The 17,377-nt window shown below is 49.4% G+C and overlaps 1 protein-coding gene across 1 annotated transcript; it reads left to right on the plus strand.

Annotated features, from left to right (window-relative positions):
* The first annotated feature begins 1,335 nt into the window (after positions 1 to 1,335).
* On the plus strand, positions 1,336 to 12,209 carry LOC144951988 (cornifelin-like). The gene is made up of 4 exons (XM_078882364.1): positions 1,336 to 1,445; positions 10,113 to 10,313; positions 10,762 to 10,898; positions 12,001 to 12,209. Exons 2-4 carry the CDS (start codon positions 10,127 to 10,129, stop codon positions 12,145 to 12,147), a joined length of 471 nt encoding a protein of 156 aa, XP_078738490.1. The 5' UTR covers positions 1,336 to 1,445; positions 10,113 to 10,126; the 3' UTR covers positions 12,148 to 12,209.
* Positions 12,210 to 17,377: the final 5,168 nt, after the last annotated feature.

Raw genomic sequence — 17,377 nt, forward strand, 5'->3', positions numbered from 1 at the left:
AAGAACAAGAGCCACTCAGTTCAACCCGTAGGCTTTCGCGACTAATGTGATCCATGAAAAAAAGCCACTCGGTACGTGAAATAGAGCCAATGCCGGAACGTCGTCTATAATATATGAACATGGCAATTGCCTGCAACACCGTGTATTGTTATACAAAATATATATTAGTCGACGTTTCGGGTAATTACACTTCTCTAGCAGTACATGACGTGCTATTGACGAATGTGTTCCGTTTGGTATTGAGTTCCAGTAACCCTGAGAATGTCAACAATATGAGCAGTGGCCCGAGGAACAACCCGAGCACACCCAGACGCATTGCGTAATGCGAGGATCTTGATTTCGTGTGTATCATGAAATAGCGCTCACCCACTCGGTAACCCCCCCTCCCTTCGTCCTTCCACTCAACCTCTCATCCCCCATTAACCTAACTAGTGACATGGCATGGCTGTAGCGCGTTCGTCGCCTGTTCCAGAGGTTCGTGGTTCGAATCTAGCGGCTGCCCTGGTTATTATGGCTCAGACATGTTAAATTCCTCGATCTCCACCCTGACACCTGGGTTCTATCCCGACCTTGATACCTAATCATGTTTATTCGGAGTTTGCGGTGTCTCTCTCTGTCTCTTCCCGTGGTCACTTGAGATTTTTCTCGGGGTCCTCCAGTTTTCCCCTCCAAGCTTAGAATCAACGTCACGCGTTTTAGGATGTTCGGCTACTGCTGCAAGTGTCCACGTGATGATGAGCCACTTGGTTGAACTATCATTTATGGCCTGGTCGCTTCTGAAGAAAATAGTTATATAGAGCTCACTGGACCTTTACCTGGTAAAATAAAATGAAAAGTTTATAGTTTATTACCGCTGTGTGCATTAACCCCAAAATATTCGACTTTGGGCCGTCTGCATCGCTTCGAGTGGACGCCAAAACTTTCCGTGACGCCACACGCACCCAGCGTGTATGTGTTGCTGGCGGCATGGTCCACAAAGTACAACTGAGAAATGTCACCGCGCCGCAAACTGCCGGAACTGGAATCCACACGGGAGCAGCCAAAGCGTCACTTCTAAAAAATACTGCCAACCCCAAAAAACCGCTTGGGAGGAACCTCCCTTAAAAACCTGTTACGAGACTCGGCGACGCTCTCGTGCAAATACCCCCCCCCCCCTCCCCCCACGGCTCACGCAGTCCTAACCAACCCCCTCCCTTCATCCACCACCGCAACACCACCTGCATGCCCCCCCCCACCCCCGTAATGTGAATGGTGGACGGGATGTGGGGTGGGGGGAAACCTGAGGTTCTTAAGCAGGGGAGCCTCTCACCTCGCATCAACCACCACGAGCCTCGCCCCACGTACCAGGTGTCGTCTCGCGCGCTGAGAGTCTCACGTACCAGGGGTCGTCTCACGTACCAGCTGTCTCACGCGCCACGTTAGGTGTCTCGCACTCCAAGTGTCAGGTACTTCACGCACCAGGTGTCTCACGTACCAGGTCTCACACACGCGCCAGACGTCTTCTGTGACATCGGTGCAGGCACTGCCCAGGTGTGCCGACGCGCGGGGGTTGATGCGCTATGCCCGCGATGTCCTTCGGAAGCGAAGTGTCTCGATAGCGGTCAAGTCGGGGACCACCGTGCTCATCGACGCGCGTTATAGGCTGCGGGGCTAACGCCACGGGGCCGACGAGAGCGGCACATTGTTGTACTGCACCGTCTGTTGCTCCGCACCTTCACAGCGACCCCCCCTCCTTCCTTGCACGAACCGCGTGGTGCAATGATGGTGGGGGTGGATTGGACTACACTCGAACTTCTGAAAGATGTTTTCAAGATGCAAGTTACATCGAGTCTTCAAGGCGACGCAGCAAGCGGGGTGCCTATGTGTGCGTAGTGGCTCGTGGAATCTGTCGCCAGGGGTAGGTGCGAAATGTCTCGCTGTCCTCCCCCGTGCGCCGTGTCCAGTTTGATAGCGGTGGGGGTTTCTCTGGTTTAGATGTTTCTATCCCCGTGACTGCACTCTCAGTTGTCACCCCCCCAGTGGGAGATGCATCGTCCAATCTCATGTCATCCTCGCAGCAGCAGTGGCTTTTGGCTGACCATTGAACAAAGACGGCGATCAGCGCATTATCGGTGTCTCTCTCTGTCTCTCCCCGTGGTCACGTGGGATTTTTCTCGGGGTCCTCCGGTTTTCCCCTCCAAGCTTAGAGTCAACGTCACGCGTTTAGAGTATTCGGCTACTGCTGCAAGTGTCCACGTGATAATGAGCCACTTAGTTGAACTATCATTTGTGGCATGGTCGCTTCTGAAAAAAGAGCTATATAGAGCTCACTGGACCTTTACCTGGTAAAATAAAATGAAAAGTTTATAGTTTATTACCGCTGTGTGCATTGACCCAAAAATATTCGACTTTGGGCCGTCTGCATCGCTTCGAGTGGACGCCAAAGCTTTCCGTGACGCCACACGTACCCAGCGTGTATGTGTTGCTGGCGGCATGGTCCACAATTCTCTCACGCGAAGTACAACTGAGAAATGTCACCGCGCCGCAAACTGCCGGAACTGGAATCCACACGGGAGCAGCCAAAGCGTAACTTCTAAAAAATACTGCCAACCCCAAAATGATCGAACCCACAACCTCCTGTATCCCGGGCGAGGGAGTTAACATCTCATAGCCACCGTGATAATGATGAGAGAGAGAGACACGCGAAAACTCCAAACATACAGCAGGCGTCAGGGTCGAGATCGAACCCACAACCTCCTGTATCCCTGGCGAGGTAGTTAATATCTCCTAGCCACCGTGATAGTGATGAGAGAGAGACACGCAAACTCCAAACATACAGCAGGCGTCAGGGTCGAGATCGAACCCACGACCTTCTGTATCCCAGGCGAGGCAGTTAACATCTCGCCACCGTGGCGCCCATGATCGAGGCTATCCCGTTCCCTCCTGCAAGAAGCCAAACACGCGTTCATGGAGTTGGCCAAACTTCTCAAATGTAGTTCTTTGTACAGACCGATGTACTGTATGTTGAACTTATTTCGCACCGTACGTAGCCAACAGCGCCAATCCGAGATGATGTTATGAAATGAAGGCCTCCTTCACGCCTTGTAAGCCACGGGGATCGTTTGGCTATACTTCACCACTCTGGTCAGTACAGTGTTGATTAGAGTCCTTTCTATATAATATCTCGCCACAGTGCTGAAATGTTAATTCCCTCGCCTGGTATACAGGAGGTCGTGGGTTCGATCCCGACCCTCACGCCTGCTGCTGCTGCTGTATATTTGGAGTCTGCGGTGTTTCTCTCTCTCCCCGTGGCCGCGTGGATTTTTCTCCGGGTCCTCGGGTTTTTGACTCCACATTTAGAACGAACATCACGCGATTAGATTATTTGGCTGCTCTAAATTTCCACACGATGAGAATCCACTTCGTCGAGCTATCATTGAGGGTAGGTAGGTCGCTTCTGAAAAAAAGTAATCTAATAGCTCAGTGGGCTTTACCTGGTAGAATAAACGTATTTTTTAAAATGTGTTTACCTTTTGTATGCTTTACACTCCTTTCGTGTTTTTGTATTATGTTAGTTTTTGTAACTTTGTGACCCGCCTCTACTGGACATCTGTGAAAAAGAGCTTGCTAGCTCATCGGATTCCTCCAGTGAAGGTCGATAAAAGAGCAACTCCCGAATCTTATCTTTATACTCACACTCTGTGTTTGTATAGGTAAAGTCACGTAGGTAAATAAATAAAATAGAATGAAAACAACTAAAATAAAATAATATCAAATCACGACGTTTCGGGCGCAACACAAGCGTCCTTCTTCAGGTGGGGCAACGAAGCGTAAGCACAGCAGCTTAAGTGTGTCTGGGTCTTTGCTGTTGTCGTTGTCCCCACCTGAAGAAGGACGCTTGTGTTGCGCCCGAAACGTCGTGATTTGATTTAATTTTATTTTAGTTTTTTTCATTCTATTTTATTTTATTTATTGAATTTTTTACCTACGTGACTTTACCGAAAAAACAAAAAGTATGAATTCTTGCAGTCACGAAAACTTTAAATCTTATCCTTATCTTAACGTTATTTATATATCGCCTTAACCAAGGCGCTTTACATATAATTAACAACGGTACAACAACAACAACAACAACGCGTGTGTGAATGTGATGGTGGCGGACGAGGTGAATGTAATAGATGACAGGAAGCGATGGGGGCGAATCCGTGTTGATGATGATGATGCGTGATGCGTGAATTCGGTGAAAGCGAAATTGATGCCAGTAAATGATGATGGTGAATGGATTTAATGAATTAGGTTAATGAGTGATAGCCGTGTCATGGTAATGTGAAGAGGAAACAGTAACGGTGGTGGTGGTTATGAGGGGGCAGATTAAAGGGGGAGTCGTGGGGGTGAGCTCGAGGTTACAATAAATGAACTTTGCGTGAGGAGCGGAAACTTAGTGACCGATTGTTCAATGTGGAGGGAGAAGTTTGTTCCAGTGAAGGGGGGAGCGAGAAGAGAGAGAAAGCGGATTGATAACAAGGTGAAGGAAGAACAGAGAGAGGCAGCAAAGATTGAGAACGTAGAGGGAGATAAGGCGACGTGTAGCAAGATGCAAGAGGTGCAAGAGACGGTGGGGGCAAGACCGCGAGGGGATTTGTAGACGAGGTTGGGGAAGTTGAACAGGCAACGGCAGTTTCGGTTGTTGAAGTGATTTAGCCAATCCGAACGCTTTGCCTGGGAGTTGGTGGATCGGAGAGAGCACCAAATCAATTGTGTTTCATTGCGTTTGGAGGAAGTATTCCATCAGCGCTGTGAAGATGAACGTAACATGGCAAAGTCCACGTGCCCTACTAATGATTGCCCATACAAAGGCTTGGAGGAAGTGTTCCTTCAGCGCTGTGAAGATGAACGGAACTCGGCAGAGTCCATGTGCCCTACTAATGATTGCCCCGTGCTAAGGCTCTAGCGGACTGTTGGAGCAATCAACCAAAGCGCCCCAGCGGATCAATTAAAGGTCTCAGTCGATCTCGGGGAGGCCAAGGGCCGGTTCCAACATTGGCCGCTGCTGTTGGTCTCCAGGAGGCCGCCTGTGAGTGTCGGCGTGCCACGAAGGAGACGTTTTGGGAAAGGTGCCCTTTCTTGCCAGCTGACCTTGCCACGAGTGGGGGGGCGGTGGTGGAGCGGTTAGCGCTACGCTGCGCTCCGAACCTGGCGACCCGAGTTCGATTCCCGCTCACGGTCAACACCAGTGACGATTATTTGAACCACTCTTGGGCCTCCCCTAGGTTGACTCAACCTCAAATGAGTACCTGGTGCAGTGTGTAAACATCAGCCACTGGGGAGACAAAGGCGGCCGGGCGTGGTGGTGGCCACCCACTTTCCTCGTGCACCACGGTGCCGGCCTTCATAGCTGCTTCTCGCTAACAGCACTTGCCCCAACGATCTGTTGAGGCTATACGGGGGGGGATCTTTGTCTTTGTTTAGTACACGTGTCGAAGGGCCAGTTTTGGTGAGCACGGCGGGACAATCGCCTTCTCGCAGCCCGGTGCCCGTCCTTTGTGAGGCCGGACTCTCAGAGACGCCGAACCCCGCGTGTGTCACTGCCTCACCCAGCCGCTTTGACCCCCCCCCCTTCTCTCTGTCTCTAGCCCGAAGGCAGCGCAAATTTTCGTAACAATCAATCCCATGCTGACACAGGGCGCGGCGGCTTGCATACACATTGTATGACGCGTGCTGTGTGTGGTATGTGTGTGGTGTGTGCTGTGTGGTGCTGTGTGTGGTGTGATCTGTGAGTGGTGTGTGTGTGATGTGTGCTGTATGTGTGTTGTGTGTGTAATGTGTGATGTGTGAGTGGTGTGTGCGGTGTGTGTGTGATGTGTGTGTGATGTGCGGTGTGTGTGTGATGTGTGTGTGATGTGTGAATGGTGTGTGTGGTGTGATCTGTGAGTGGTGTGTGTATGATGTGTGCTGTGTGTGTGTTGTGTGTGTAATGTGTGATGTGTGAGTGGTGTGTGCGGTGTGTGTGTGGTGTGTGGTATGTGTGTGATGTGCGGTGTATGTGTGATGTGTGGTGTGTGTGTGATGTGTGAATGATGTGTGTGTGTGATGTGTGAATGGTGCGTGTGTGATGTGTGAGTGGTGTGTGTGGTGTGTGTGTGTGATCTGTGAGTGCTGTGTGTGAGTGGTGTGTGTGCGGTGTGTGCGCGGTGTGTGTGTGTTGTGTGTGTAATGTGTGATGTGTGAGTGATGTGTGAATGGTGTGTGTGTGATGTGTTAGTGGTGTGTGCGGCGTGTGTGAGTGGTGCGTGTGGTTAGGACCAGCAGACACGTGTCCTAACGATACTAGACTACCAGACTCTATCCCTACCCCTAACCACACTCATCAAGCAGATACTAGTTCTAACGATACTAGACAACCAGACTCTATCCCTAACCACACACATCAACCAGACACGTGTCCTAACCCTATTGCAAACCAGATTGTAGCCTTGCCTATGATCCCCCTTGTGGCCGACTGGGCCCCGATGCGTCGCATGCGCTGGATCTACCCCCAATGTTGCGCCCCTATGTGTATGTGTCTATGTGTCTGTGTCTATGTGTATGTGTGTGTTTATGTGTGTGTGTGTCTATGTGTATGTGTCTATGTGTATGTGTGTGTGTCTATGTGTGTGTGTCTATAAGTGTGTGTCTATGTGTCTATGTGTATGTGTCTATGTCTATGTGTCTATGTGTATGTGTCTATGTGTATGTGTGTGTGTCTATGTGTGTGTGTCTATGTGTGTGTATGTGTCTATGTGTATGTGTCTATGTGTATGTGTCTATGTGTCTATGTGTATGTGTCTATGTGTATGTGTCTATGTGTCTATGTGTATGTGTCTATGTGTCTGTGTCTATGTGTATGTGTGTATGTGTCTATGTGTATGTGTCTATGTGTATGTGTGTATGTGTATGTGTCTATGTCTATGTGTCTGTGTCTATGTCTATGTGTCTATGTGTATGTGTCTATGTGTATGTGTCTATGAGTATGTGTCTATGTGTATGTGTCTATGTCTATGTGTCTGTGTGTGTGTCTATGTGTATGTGTCTATGTGTATGTGTCTATGTCTATGTGTCTATGTGTATGTGTCTATGTGTATGTGTCTATGTGTCTATGTCTATGTGTATGTGTCTATGTGTACTGAAGGCGATCCGGAGTCTGAGACCAGGAAAGGCACCGGGCAGAGATGATCTCCCAAGCGAATTGCTGAGGGAGGGTGGCGTTTGCGCACAGACTGCCCTATATGACATCATAACAACAGTCTGGACCGCTGGACGGGTTCCGCAGGATTGGAAGGATGCCCTGGTGGTCCCCCTCTTTAAGAAGGGGGACCGCACAGACTGTAACAACTACAGGGGCATCTCACTCCTCAGTGTGCCGGGAAAGGTCCTGGCAAGGATTATTCAACATCGCCTTGCTAGGCACGCTGAGGAGAGGCTTGCGGAACCCCAATGCGGTTTCAGGAAAGGGCGGTCCTGCACAGATGCCATTTTTTCTGTCCGTCTGCTACAGCAGAGGTGTAGGGAATTCCAACAACACCTACATCTCTGCTTTATTGACCTGGTCAAGGCCTATGATACCATCAGTAGGCCTGGGCTCTGGGTTGTTCTTCGTGCTTTCGGAGTCCCTGACCCTCTGCTCACGATCATTAAGGACCTTCATGATGGTGAGCGGGCCCGGGTGAAACTACGTGGCCGGGAGTCGGAGCCTTTCCCTGTACACGTTGGGGTGCGACAGGGATGCCCTCTGGCTCCCACATTATTTAACATCTAATTTGACTGCGTAGTTCGTGAAGCGTTCAATAGCTGTACCGGGGGAATTTCCATTTGGTACAGATATAATGGGAGGCTGATCGACGCCCGGGTGCGATCAAGGGATGGCTCCCTATTGGTCAACCACGTTATGTATGCCGATGATTTGGTAATAGCTGCTCATTCAGAAGAGGAGTTGGAGACGCTGCTGCTGAGACTGGAGCGTGCCACTAAGAGGTGGGGCCTTACCATCAGCCCCACCAAAACTAAGCACCTGCCTGGGTATTTTGTACCATCGGACACTTCACCCCCACAATTCTCAATCGGTGATGGGGCAGTAGTGGAGAGAGTGGAGAGTTTCTCATACCTGGGCAGTGTGCTTATGACCGGCTCCAGTTTATCAGCAGAGGTCTCACTCCGAATCAGTCGAGCAGCAATATCTTTTCATCGGTTGCGTAACGCTGTGTGGAAGCTACCTGGTCTGTCGCTCCGCACGAAGCTTCAGGTCTTCTCGGCCACGGTCATTCCCTCCCTTCTCTACGCTTGCGAAACGTGGACCCCCCTAATGAAGCATCTTCGCCAGTTGGAAACATTTAGGCTGGCCTGCCTACGATCCATTCTGGGCTTAACCAGGCTGGATTGTGTGAGGAGCTCACAAATCCTTGAAATATCTGGGCAAGGTCCCATCGGTGAGCTCCTCCGGCAGGCAAGCCACCGCATGCCTAAACAGCTTTTGTTCGGCCGGATCGAGGGGGCTAAACGGGCGCGGCACGGGCTAGAGAAGAAATGGAGTGATGTGGTACAGGAGGACGTGGAGCTGAGTGGACTTGCCGATGACTGGTACCAGCGGTGTCAAGATCGGCCTCTGTGGAGGAGGCTTGTGAAGGACGCTACTGGGCAGTTGGAGGCAGTCGCCCTCCAACAACAACGGAGGGCGGAGGAGCGACGCTCACAACAACGAGGGGAGTGCCGGGTGGCTAAAGCACAGCAAGTTGGTACAGTAGGGGGCACAGGTGGTGCATCAGCCAGTCATCTCGGTCATCTCGGTCAGTCGACCCGTGGCACCTGCTGGGTCTGCCCCGTGACCTCCTGCCAGCGGACGTTCGACACTTCACGTGGCCTCAAGGTGCACTTGGCCTGGCACAAGCGTCGTGGTGACGTCACCGCCACTTAGTGGCGAATGGCGGTTGTTGTTGTCTATGTCTATGTGTCTGTGTATATGTGTATGTGTCTATGTCTATGTGTCTATGTGTGTGTCTGTGTCTATGTGTATGTGTCTATGTGTATATGTGTATATGTCTATGTGTATGTGTCTATGTCTATGTGTCTATGTGTGTGCTTGGCAGGTGTAGCTTGTAGAATGCTGGGCTACGAACCTGGTGTCTCGGGTTCAATTCCTGCTTATAGCCAACACCAGTGATAGCGATTATCTGAACTGGTCCTGGGCCTCCCCTAGGTCGACTTAGCCTCAAATGAGTACTTGGTGTGATGTGTAAACATCGCCACTAGGGAGACAAAGGTGGCCGGGCGTGGTGCTGGCCACCCACCCCTCGTGTGCCATGCCGGCCTTCATAGGCGTTGGTAGCTAACAGCACTTGCTCCTAACACTTCTGTGAAGGCTATAGGGGTAATCTTTTTAAATCCTTTATATTAAGTTCGCTTGCTTGCTTGCGTGCTTGCGTGCTTGCTTGCTTGCTTACGACCGTGCAAAATTTTCGGTCGTTTTTTAACACACTTCCCGTGATCCAATCGAGCTGACATTTTGCACACACACTCGTTGTGCGAGACAATTAATGTTCGTGAAAAAAATTCAAAAATTTTACACTTTTTAGGCAACATTTTTTAATTTTACATTTATTCAAATAGAACTCATTCATGGCTTTGGCTGAACGTCACAGTGTAGGAGCCCAGAGCGTAACCCCTCCACAGGCCGTGGCGGAGTAGCGCAGTTGGTAGCGCCATCGCTTCCCATGCCAAAGGTCGCGGGATCGATCCCCGCGTCCTCCACAGGCGAATATATTTTTAAATCCTTTATATTAAGTTCGCTTGCTTGCTTAGGACCGTGCAAATCTTTCGCTCGTTTTTTAACCCACTTCCCGTGATTCAATCGAGCTGACATTTTCCACACAGACTCGTTGTGTGTGACAATTAATTTTCCTGAAAAAATTTTTCCTAAATTTTACACTGTTTAGGGAAAACAAATTAAATATTTAATTACCAATTGCTTAATACTGGCAGACAATCATCTGACCCATAGGTGGCAGCCATCTCAAGCCAGAGGACGAGAAGACTCTAGCCGCCACGCATATAAAGGATTTATAGTGAAAAACTTTGTCTTTACGGGTTTACTTGTTTTGCAGGTGAGCACATCAGGATGGCGCATAAGGCCGACGCTTACCCTCCGCACCATCATCATGACCATCAGCAGCATCAGCATCAGCAGCAGCATCAGCAGCATCATTACCCGGTGGTGATGCAGCAGCCCATGCTGCAGACGGTTCAGGTGCAGAAGACCAACTGGTCCTCGGGGATGTGCGACTGCTGCAACGACATGGGAATCTGTGAGCAGCGCTCCCACACGCCGCACACGCGCGCGTGATCTCTGCAACAATACACACACCACGTGATGAACTGGACAATACACACACCACGTGATGAACAGGACAATACGCACACCACGTGATGAACATGACAATACGCACACCACGTGATTAACAGGACAATACGCACACCACGTGATGCAATGGCGTGAACATGGTGTCGATTGAAGCGCGCGCGGCAAAACGCGCAACGACGACGGCACGGGCGCGCGCGCAACATCGATGCCCCACAGAACCGGTCATCGAATTCCCCCCCCGCCCCCCAAAAAAAAACCCGCACTACCAACAGAAGGAACCGAACTCGTCACAGCCACGACTCGAGTCGCCGCTGCGAGTGAGTCTTACCCCCCCACCCTCATCCACCCCCCGCCACCCTCATCCACCCCCCCCGCGTCACCACCCTGCCCAGGTTGCTGCGGATTATTCTTCCCGGTGTGCCTGGCGTGCAAAGTCTCCTCGGATTTCGGCGAGTGCTGCTGCACCCCGGTGCTGGCCGGTGGAGACCTGGCGATTCGCACCGGCATACGCGAGCGCTATCGCATCCAGGTGAGCAACGCCTCGCTCGCTTCTACTCGACGCTGCTGTTGCTACTTCTGCTGCGTTAGCAATGTTCGCGGAATGAACTCATTAATAACGCAATCATTTAACGAATTTCACCGGTGTAAGGGAGCGCTCACGCATCCAGGTGAGCAGCGCCTCGCTTGCTTGTGATGCTGACACTGCTGCTTCTGCTGCATGAGCAGCTGGTGCCGCGCAAGCAGCATTAACCAAAACATTTAAGTCAACGCATTGCGCCACGCTGACCTCGTCCAGGAGTATGAACCATCATCATCACCACCACGCCAACTCCTCGCAGCAGCAGCAGCAGCGGCGGCGGCTTTTATCTCAGCCGTCGAACAAAGACGCAGTCGCCACCATCGCGCACTTTCAGATGCGCTTCCCTGCGGCCCTCTGGCACGCTCTTGCGTACAATATTAGGAAGCCACTGGAGCTACGAACTTTACATAGTTAGCATCGAGATTGACAAAACTCATTTCTTGAGAACTGCTTTTTGTGTGTTGTTCGTTGTTCTTCCTCCGCACCTCCGATTAGCACGATTGGCGACGTACGGTGCAAAAGAAGTTTAATATACATACATACAATAAACAACACTCTACGTGGAATTAAATAAAATATATCATCGGCGACGTTTCGGACAATGACCCTTCATAGTATCCGAGTGTGACAGAGAGAGAGATATAAAGAGACACTGAGAGACACACACACAGACAGAGAGAGACACACAGAGAGATAGAAAGACAGACACACACAGAGACAAAGAGAGAGACGCATACAGAAAGACACAGAGACACACATAGAGAGAGAGACACACACACACAAACACACACAGAGACAAAGACAAAGCTTCCCCGCATAGCCTGGGCAGGCTGTTGGGCAAGTGCTGTCTACGAGCACCAATGAAGGCCGGAACGGTACACGAGGAGGTGGGTGACCAACAGCACGCCCGACCGCCTTTGTCTCCCCAATGGCAATGTTTATCCTCTACGGCCAAGGCGACCATGACGATATAGATAGCTGAATGTGTGCATGGAATGCGCTGTGTTGGTGTGGTGTGTTTATAACGCTCACGCTTGTGTGTGTCGCACAGGGCTCGATCTGCAACGACTGCGTGGGCCTCTACTTCTGTTATCAGTGCACCATTTGTCAGATGGCACGCGAGATCAAGCATCGTCAGGTGCAGGTTGCCAACGTGCAGGTGGTCATGCAGCAGCCCATCGTGGGCTACATGGGCTGAACTAGATCGGTCGTCCGTCCGAGGACCAACTCTTAGGCTCTCCCCACCAACACTCCCCGCCCCCCCTCGTGTTACACAGCAAAGAGATCCAACAAGGACATCTCACCTCCGATTAGCACGGTTGACGACGTACGGTGCAAAAAAAGTTCAAAGCACACACACACGTGCTCTGATCGTTTAATCATCACACCACCTAGCATGTCACGTCTTGGAGTGACGCCCAGAGGTCTGGTGTGACTCTAATGCCCGGTCTCGGTAACCTTCCCTCTTCCACCCTGCGCTCGTTGTTGCCCACACGCGGACCTCCTCTACCTGATTACGTCTGCAGTTGTTTTACTTGGATTTTCCTTGATCTATTCTGAACTCACAAGTCGTTACACTATTCTTCGCACGATTACTTTCCGTGGAACTAATTTACATTTATGACATGCTTTTGATTGCTCTTATTTTCGAAGTTTGCAAAGATTATCGCAGGATTTGCTGCTGCTGTAGCCTGTAAAAAAACAACAAAATTTTATCACGTGATTAATTTAAAATATATATCCAGTTGTTTAACCTCAGTTACATAAGGTCAGTGCCGTTTATGCAGGAGTTGCTTATCTGCAGTCTCTCTGCCCTGCCGAAAGGCGGCTCGCCACACCTCGGCAATCAATCGCATGCAACTCCGCTGCAACCAGTTGCGAGCGTTTGCACAACCTCTTTGTTACACTCGAGTAAGTGCTTCGTCGCCGGTGTTGTCGGGGCAAAGGTCCCCAGTGGGTTGTGCCGCGGTATATATATTTAGATATTTTATGAATTATAGGAATGGAAAGAACCGTCAATGTTAGCGAGCTGGGACAGACGAACTCTATCCTGCTGTGCCGTTCAGTGGCCGATCCAACCCCCCGACCCTCCCCTCTCCATTGGTCGCGCTGCAACAGGATACAGTAGTCACTCGGTTAACAGTGACATCATCGGTTAACGTTTTTTCTCGGTTAACGTTTCGCCTCCCAACGAGCCCCCACGGTGTCGACTCAACGTTACATACGTTGACGTAACGGTACCGTGTTTACGTTACGCACCTGGGGGCGCCAATTCCGGCCAATCCGAGTGCTTATAAGTGGAGGCTGAGTCACACCATCAGCCAATCGCCAACGCACCATTCATGAGACGTTTAGACCTCGACTGGCTTTTAAGTTTACATTCAGGTCAACTTCCAATCATCTTAGAATGGATGAATGATGTTAAACGTGTAATTGCTATATTCGATTAACCGTTATTTAAAACGGATAAAAAACGTTAGCCGAGGGACCACTGTTTAATGAATCCGCGACAGAATGAATGATACATTAAGTTAACACATTTTTGAGGCCCACATATGGAGTTATTGGGCGTGAATTTGTCCATGTAAGTGTAGTGTTGTAATTGTTGACGAATAAACTTCTTTATGAGGCACACTACTTTTATTGTCTTTCTTCGACACCGTCCCTAACACACAAGGGGTATGACGGTCCCCTTACCCGGTACCTGGGGCTGTATGGCCTCCGGACTCAGCGGGACCTAACACTGACTGACCCGACCACTTGGTCTGTGGCTTCACTGAGCCCCAGCCTTTAGAAGGGCTGTAGAGCTTGGATCCAGGGTCCTATCTTCAGCGACCTATTCTCCCCCCGACCACTGGCCTCACTGAGCTACAGCCCTGAGAAGGACTGTAGAGCTTGGGGTCCAGTGTCCTATCTTCAGGGACCTATTCTCCCCCTGACCACTGGCTTCACTGAACCCCAGCCCTGAGAAGGACGGTAGAGCTTGGGGTCCAGGGTCCTATCTTCAGCCCGGGCTTCAGTCTTCGGTGTGGAGATAACTGAGCCAAAGCTCTCAGCTCCGGCTTATATACCGGTTCGTGGCTGGCTCCGCCCTCGCCACGCCGCCTTTCTGGAACCTTCTGGTTTATCCTGGAAGGTGACATCATCCCCTCAGGATCCGTTATTGGGATCCGCTGTTACCTCTGTTTGACCCCTGGCATTTCCTCCTTGAGGTAACGCTGCTGCACCCTGTTGACACCCAGTGGTACTGCAGGGCTATTGAATGGTGAGTGGCAATCACCTTTACATAAGGAATACTGGAACGGGAATCAACGGATTTTAATTGTGCTCACGATTCAAAACTCGATGTAAACGGGAATCGAACGATGTATTTAAACGCTGCAAATCTCCAACAACTGCTTGGATCCAAGTGTCTTTATGTTCGAGCAGTGATCACGGCGATCGGATAAATTTATGCCTGTCACACGATTTCTGGAAAAAAAGACGATTCGTTGATCGAAAAAGCACATATTTAGGGCGCTCATAATAGACGAGATTTTTTTTGGGTTAGATCGCGTAAATATAGATGTGTCATATTATTGGTTCTTTCGTGACTTTACCGAAAGAACCAAGAATATGAATCCCTGCAGTCACGAAAGCTTTAAATCAAAATTCATAGATGTGTCGTTAAACCTGCCACCACCCGACACAGCTAATCAGTAAGGGTTTGTAACGTAAACAAAACCTGCCAATTAGTTAATAGTTCAGTAACTACACCGGTTGTGTGTTGGGAGAGTAAACCCCCAACATGGACGCTGATTGGCTTCCCTGATCATTAACGTAAGTTTATAATTCATTCTGTCGCCGATTCATTCATATCCCCGTTACAGCTGATGTGTAGTGGTGGCAACAGGCAGCCGTCTGTTCCCCACCTCCCCCGGTCCTCTCTCCCAAGCCGGCGATCTGTGTAGTGAGCTGCAATGCATTTGTTCCAATCCCAGTAGGGCCAAGCAGACACCTGTGACATTGGCAAATTTTAGCTCCAGGACAAATTGCCATCATACGTATAGAAAATAAGCAAGGTAGTTTTTGGTTAGGTGTGTGTTGTGCCAGTATAGATTGGAGCAAGCTCGCAACGTGTTTTCCACGGCATAAGAGAGGTCGAGAAGGAAATACTGCTGCAGAAGAAACAGACTTTAATTTAAAGCGGTGTTCTCCATGGGCAAGACCACTGGCGGCCCCTGGTGGCCTTTAGTGCGGCCCCTGACAAATTGTGGAAACAGCCCCAATCATCGTTATTGCGCTGTTGTCACAACCCCCGCCACTCCAATGGAATTCAAATGTATGGCGGCCCTCACACATACTCATCATGTTTTATTGGCAAAAGTCCCCCTCTGAAATCGCCTTGGGATTGTATGGCTAAAGGCATTGTCTAAGCTGTCATTGGTATTATAAAGCAGTGTACACGTAGGCTTACACGACTAATATTTTCCATGGCTATCGCCTGGTGATGCTGGTTTTAATTGCCGGCAAAACGTCACGATACTCGAATTGTAAATGTTGAAGTGGGTTTACTCTCCAACACACAACCGGTGAGTAATGAACCAGTACCGCATTGGCACGTTTTGCTTACGTGACAAACCTTATTAATTTGCTGTGTCGGGTGGTGGCGGGTTTAACGAAACATTTATATTTAAGCGAACTAACTCAAAAAAACGATAATGGATAAAGCAGTTTGTTTTTCATTGCATGACCCCGCGGGCCACTGGCGGCCCGTGGGTGGCCTTTAGTGCGGTCCCTGATGTGCGGTCCCTTTACAATACACAAAAAGAGTGAAAAAATCTCCCATCATCATCGTCGTGCTGCTGTGACAAACACCCCAATGGTTGTCATGTGTGTGGCGGCCATCACACACACTCATTGTGTCTTATCGGCCAAAGTGGTGCAGCCCCCACCCGCCTCCCTTTGAAAATGTAGCGAAGGAGGCTGCTCTAAAGCATCGACACGCTCAGCGATGCGTTCGTGGCACAATTGCGAGCCGTGATTAGTTGCGACCAGTCCCTGACGTAGGTTGTTGTGGAGTACAAAGCAGAAAGGTCACGGTTGTGAAGGGACGTGACCAGGGCACTTTATTCACACCCACACACGGGCCTTGTGTTTTGTGTGTTAGTTTGTTGTCCTTTGCCCCCTGTACCTCCGATTACCATGGTTGTCTACGTACAGTGCGAAAGAAGTTCGACATTAACCATACCATACGCAATACTATACACTACATTATTAGACACTACTATACACGACACCACTATACTAGATTGAAAAATAATTTGTTTAGAACTAATTTTTGTGTTTAGTTTGTTGTCCTTCCCGACCATACCGCCGATTAGCACGGTTGGCCACGTACGGTGCGAAAAAAATGCAACATACCGACACGACACTATACACTACAGTACTATCCACTACTATGCACGACACTCTACAATAATGTACGCTACATTACTATACACTACATTACTATAGACTACTATTCACGACACTATACACTAATATACACTACATTATACACTAAAATACACAACACTATACACGACATTCATAAACACTACACCACTATATACTACATTGAAAGCTAATTTGTTTAGAACTGCTTTTTGTGTTTAGTTTGCTGTCCTTCCCCCGCACCTCCGATTAGCACGGTTGGCTATGTATGGTGCGAAAGGATTTCCACATCCATATTTTACAACTCGCACAGATGGGGACAAATCAGTTGCACGCAAATTAGTATCACAACCCAAACTGCTGATGTCGCGTTTGCTTCCGGAATTATTTTCTTTCTTAATTGCAAATAAACTGAAAGTAATAGTAATAAGTAATCGGCCGGAATGTGCTTGGTAAATCGACAATGAATAGAACACATATTAGGAGAATTGAGCGATCATACAGGATTGCCCATAGCTGCCTTTAATGAATCTGATTGCCAAACAGTAGTCTCTCGGTTAACAGTGACATCATCGGTTAACGGGTTTTCGGTGAACGTTTCGCCTCCTGTCTGTAGGGGTCCCACAGTGTCGACTAACGTTAACGTTGGCTAACGGTAGCGTGGTTACGTTATGCACCCGGGGGCGCCAATATTGGCCAATCCGAGCGTTCGTTAAGTGGGGCTGAGCCATTCCCTCAGCCAATCAGCGACGCCTATTGATGAGCGGTTTAGACCTCGACTGGCTTTGTTTACATTATGGTCAACTTTCGATCGTCTTGGAACGGATGAATGCTTTGAACATGCAATTCTTTTAACACGTTTTAATGTTTTGGCAGTGGAAACAGCTCTTTTGTGCAGACTCACTGATTATCTTTTTTAAACGTGTATTTGAACTTATAAGGGAATTCAATGAACAACTTCGGAATTTATACTCTTTGGGTCTTTCGGTAAAGTCACGTAAATAGAACACAAA

This window comes from Lampetra fluviatilis, chromosome 65 (genome assembly GCF_964198595.1).
Source record: "Lampetra fluviatilis chromosome 65, kcLamFluv1.1, whole genome shotgun sequence".
NCBI classification, from domain to species: Eukaryota; Metazoa; Chordata; class Hyperoartia; order Petromyzontiformes; family Petromyzontidae; genus Lampetra; species Lampetra fluviatilis.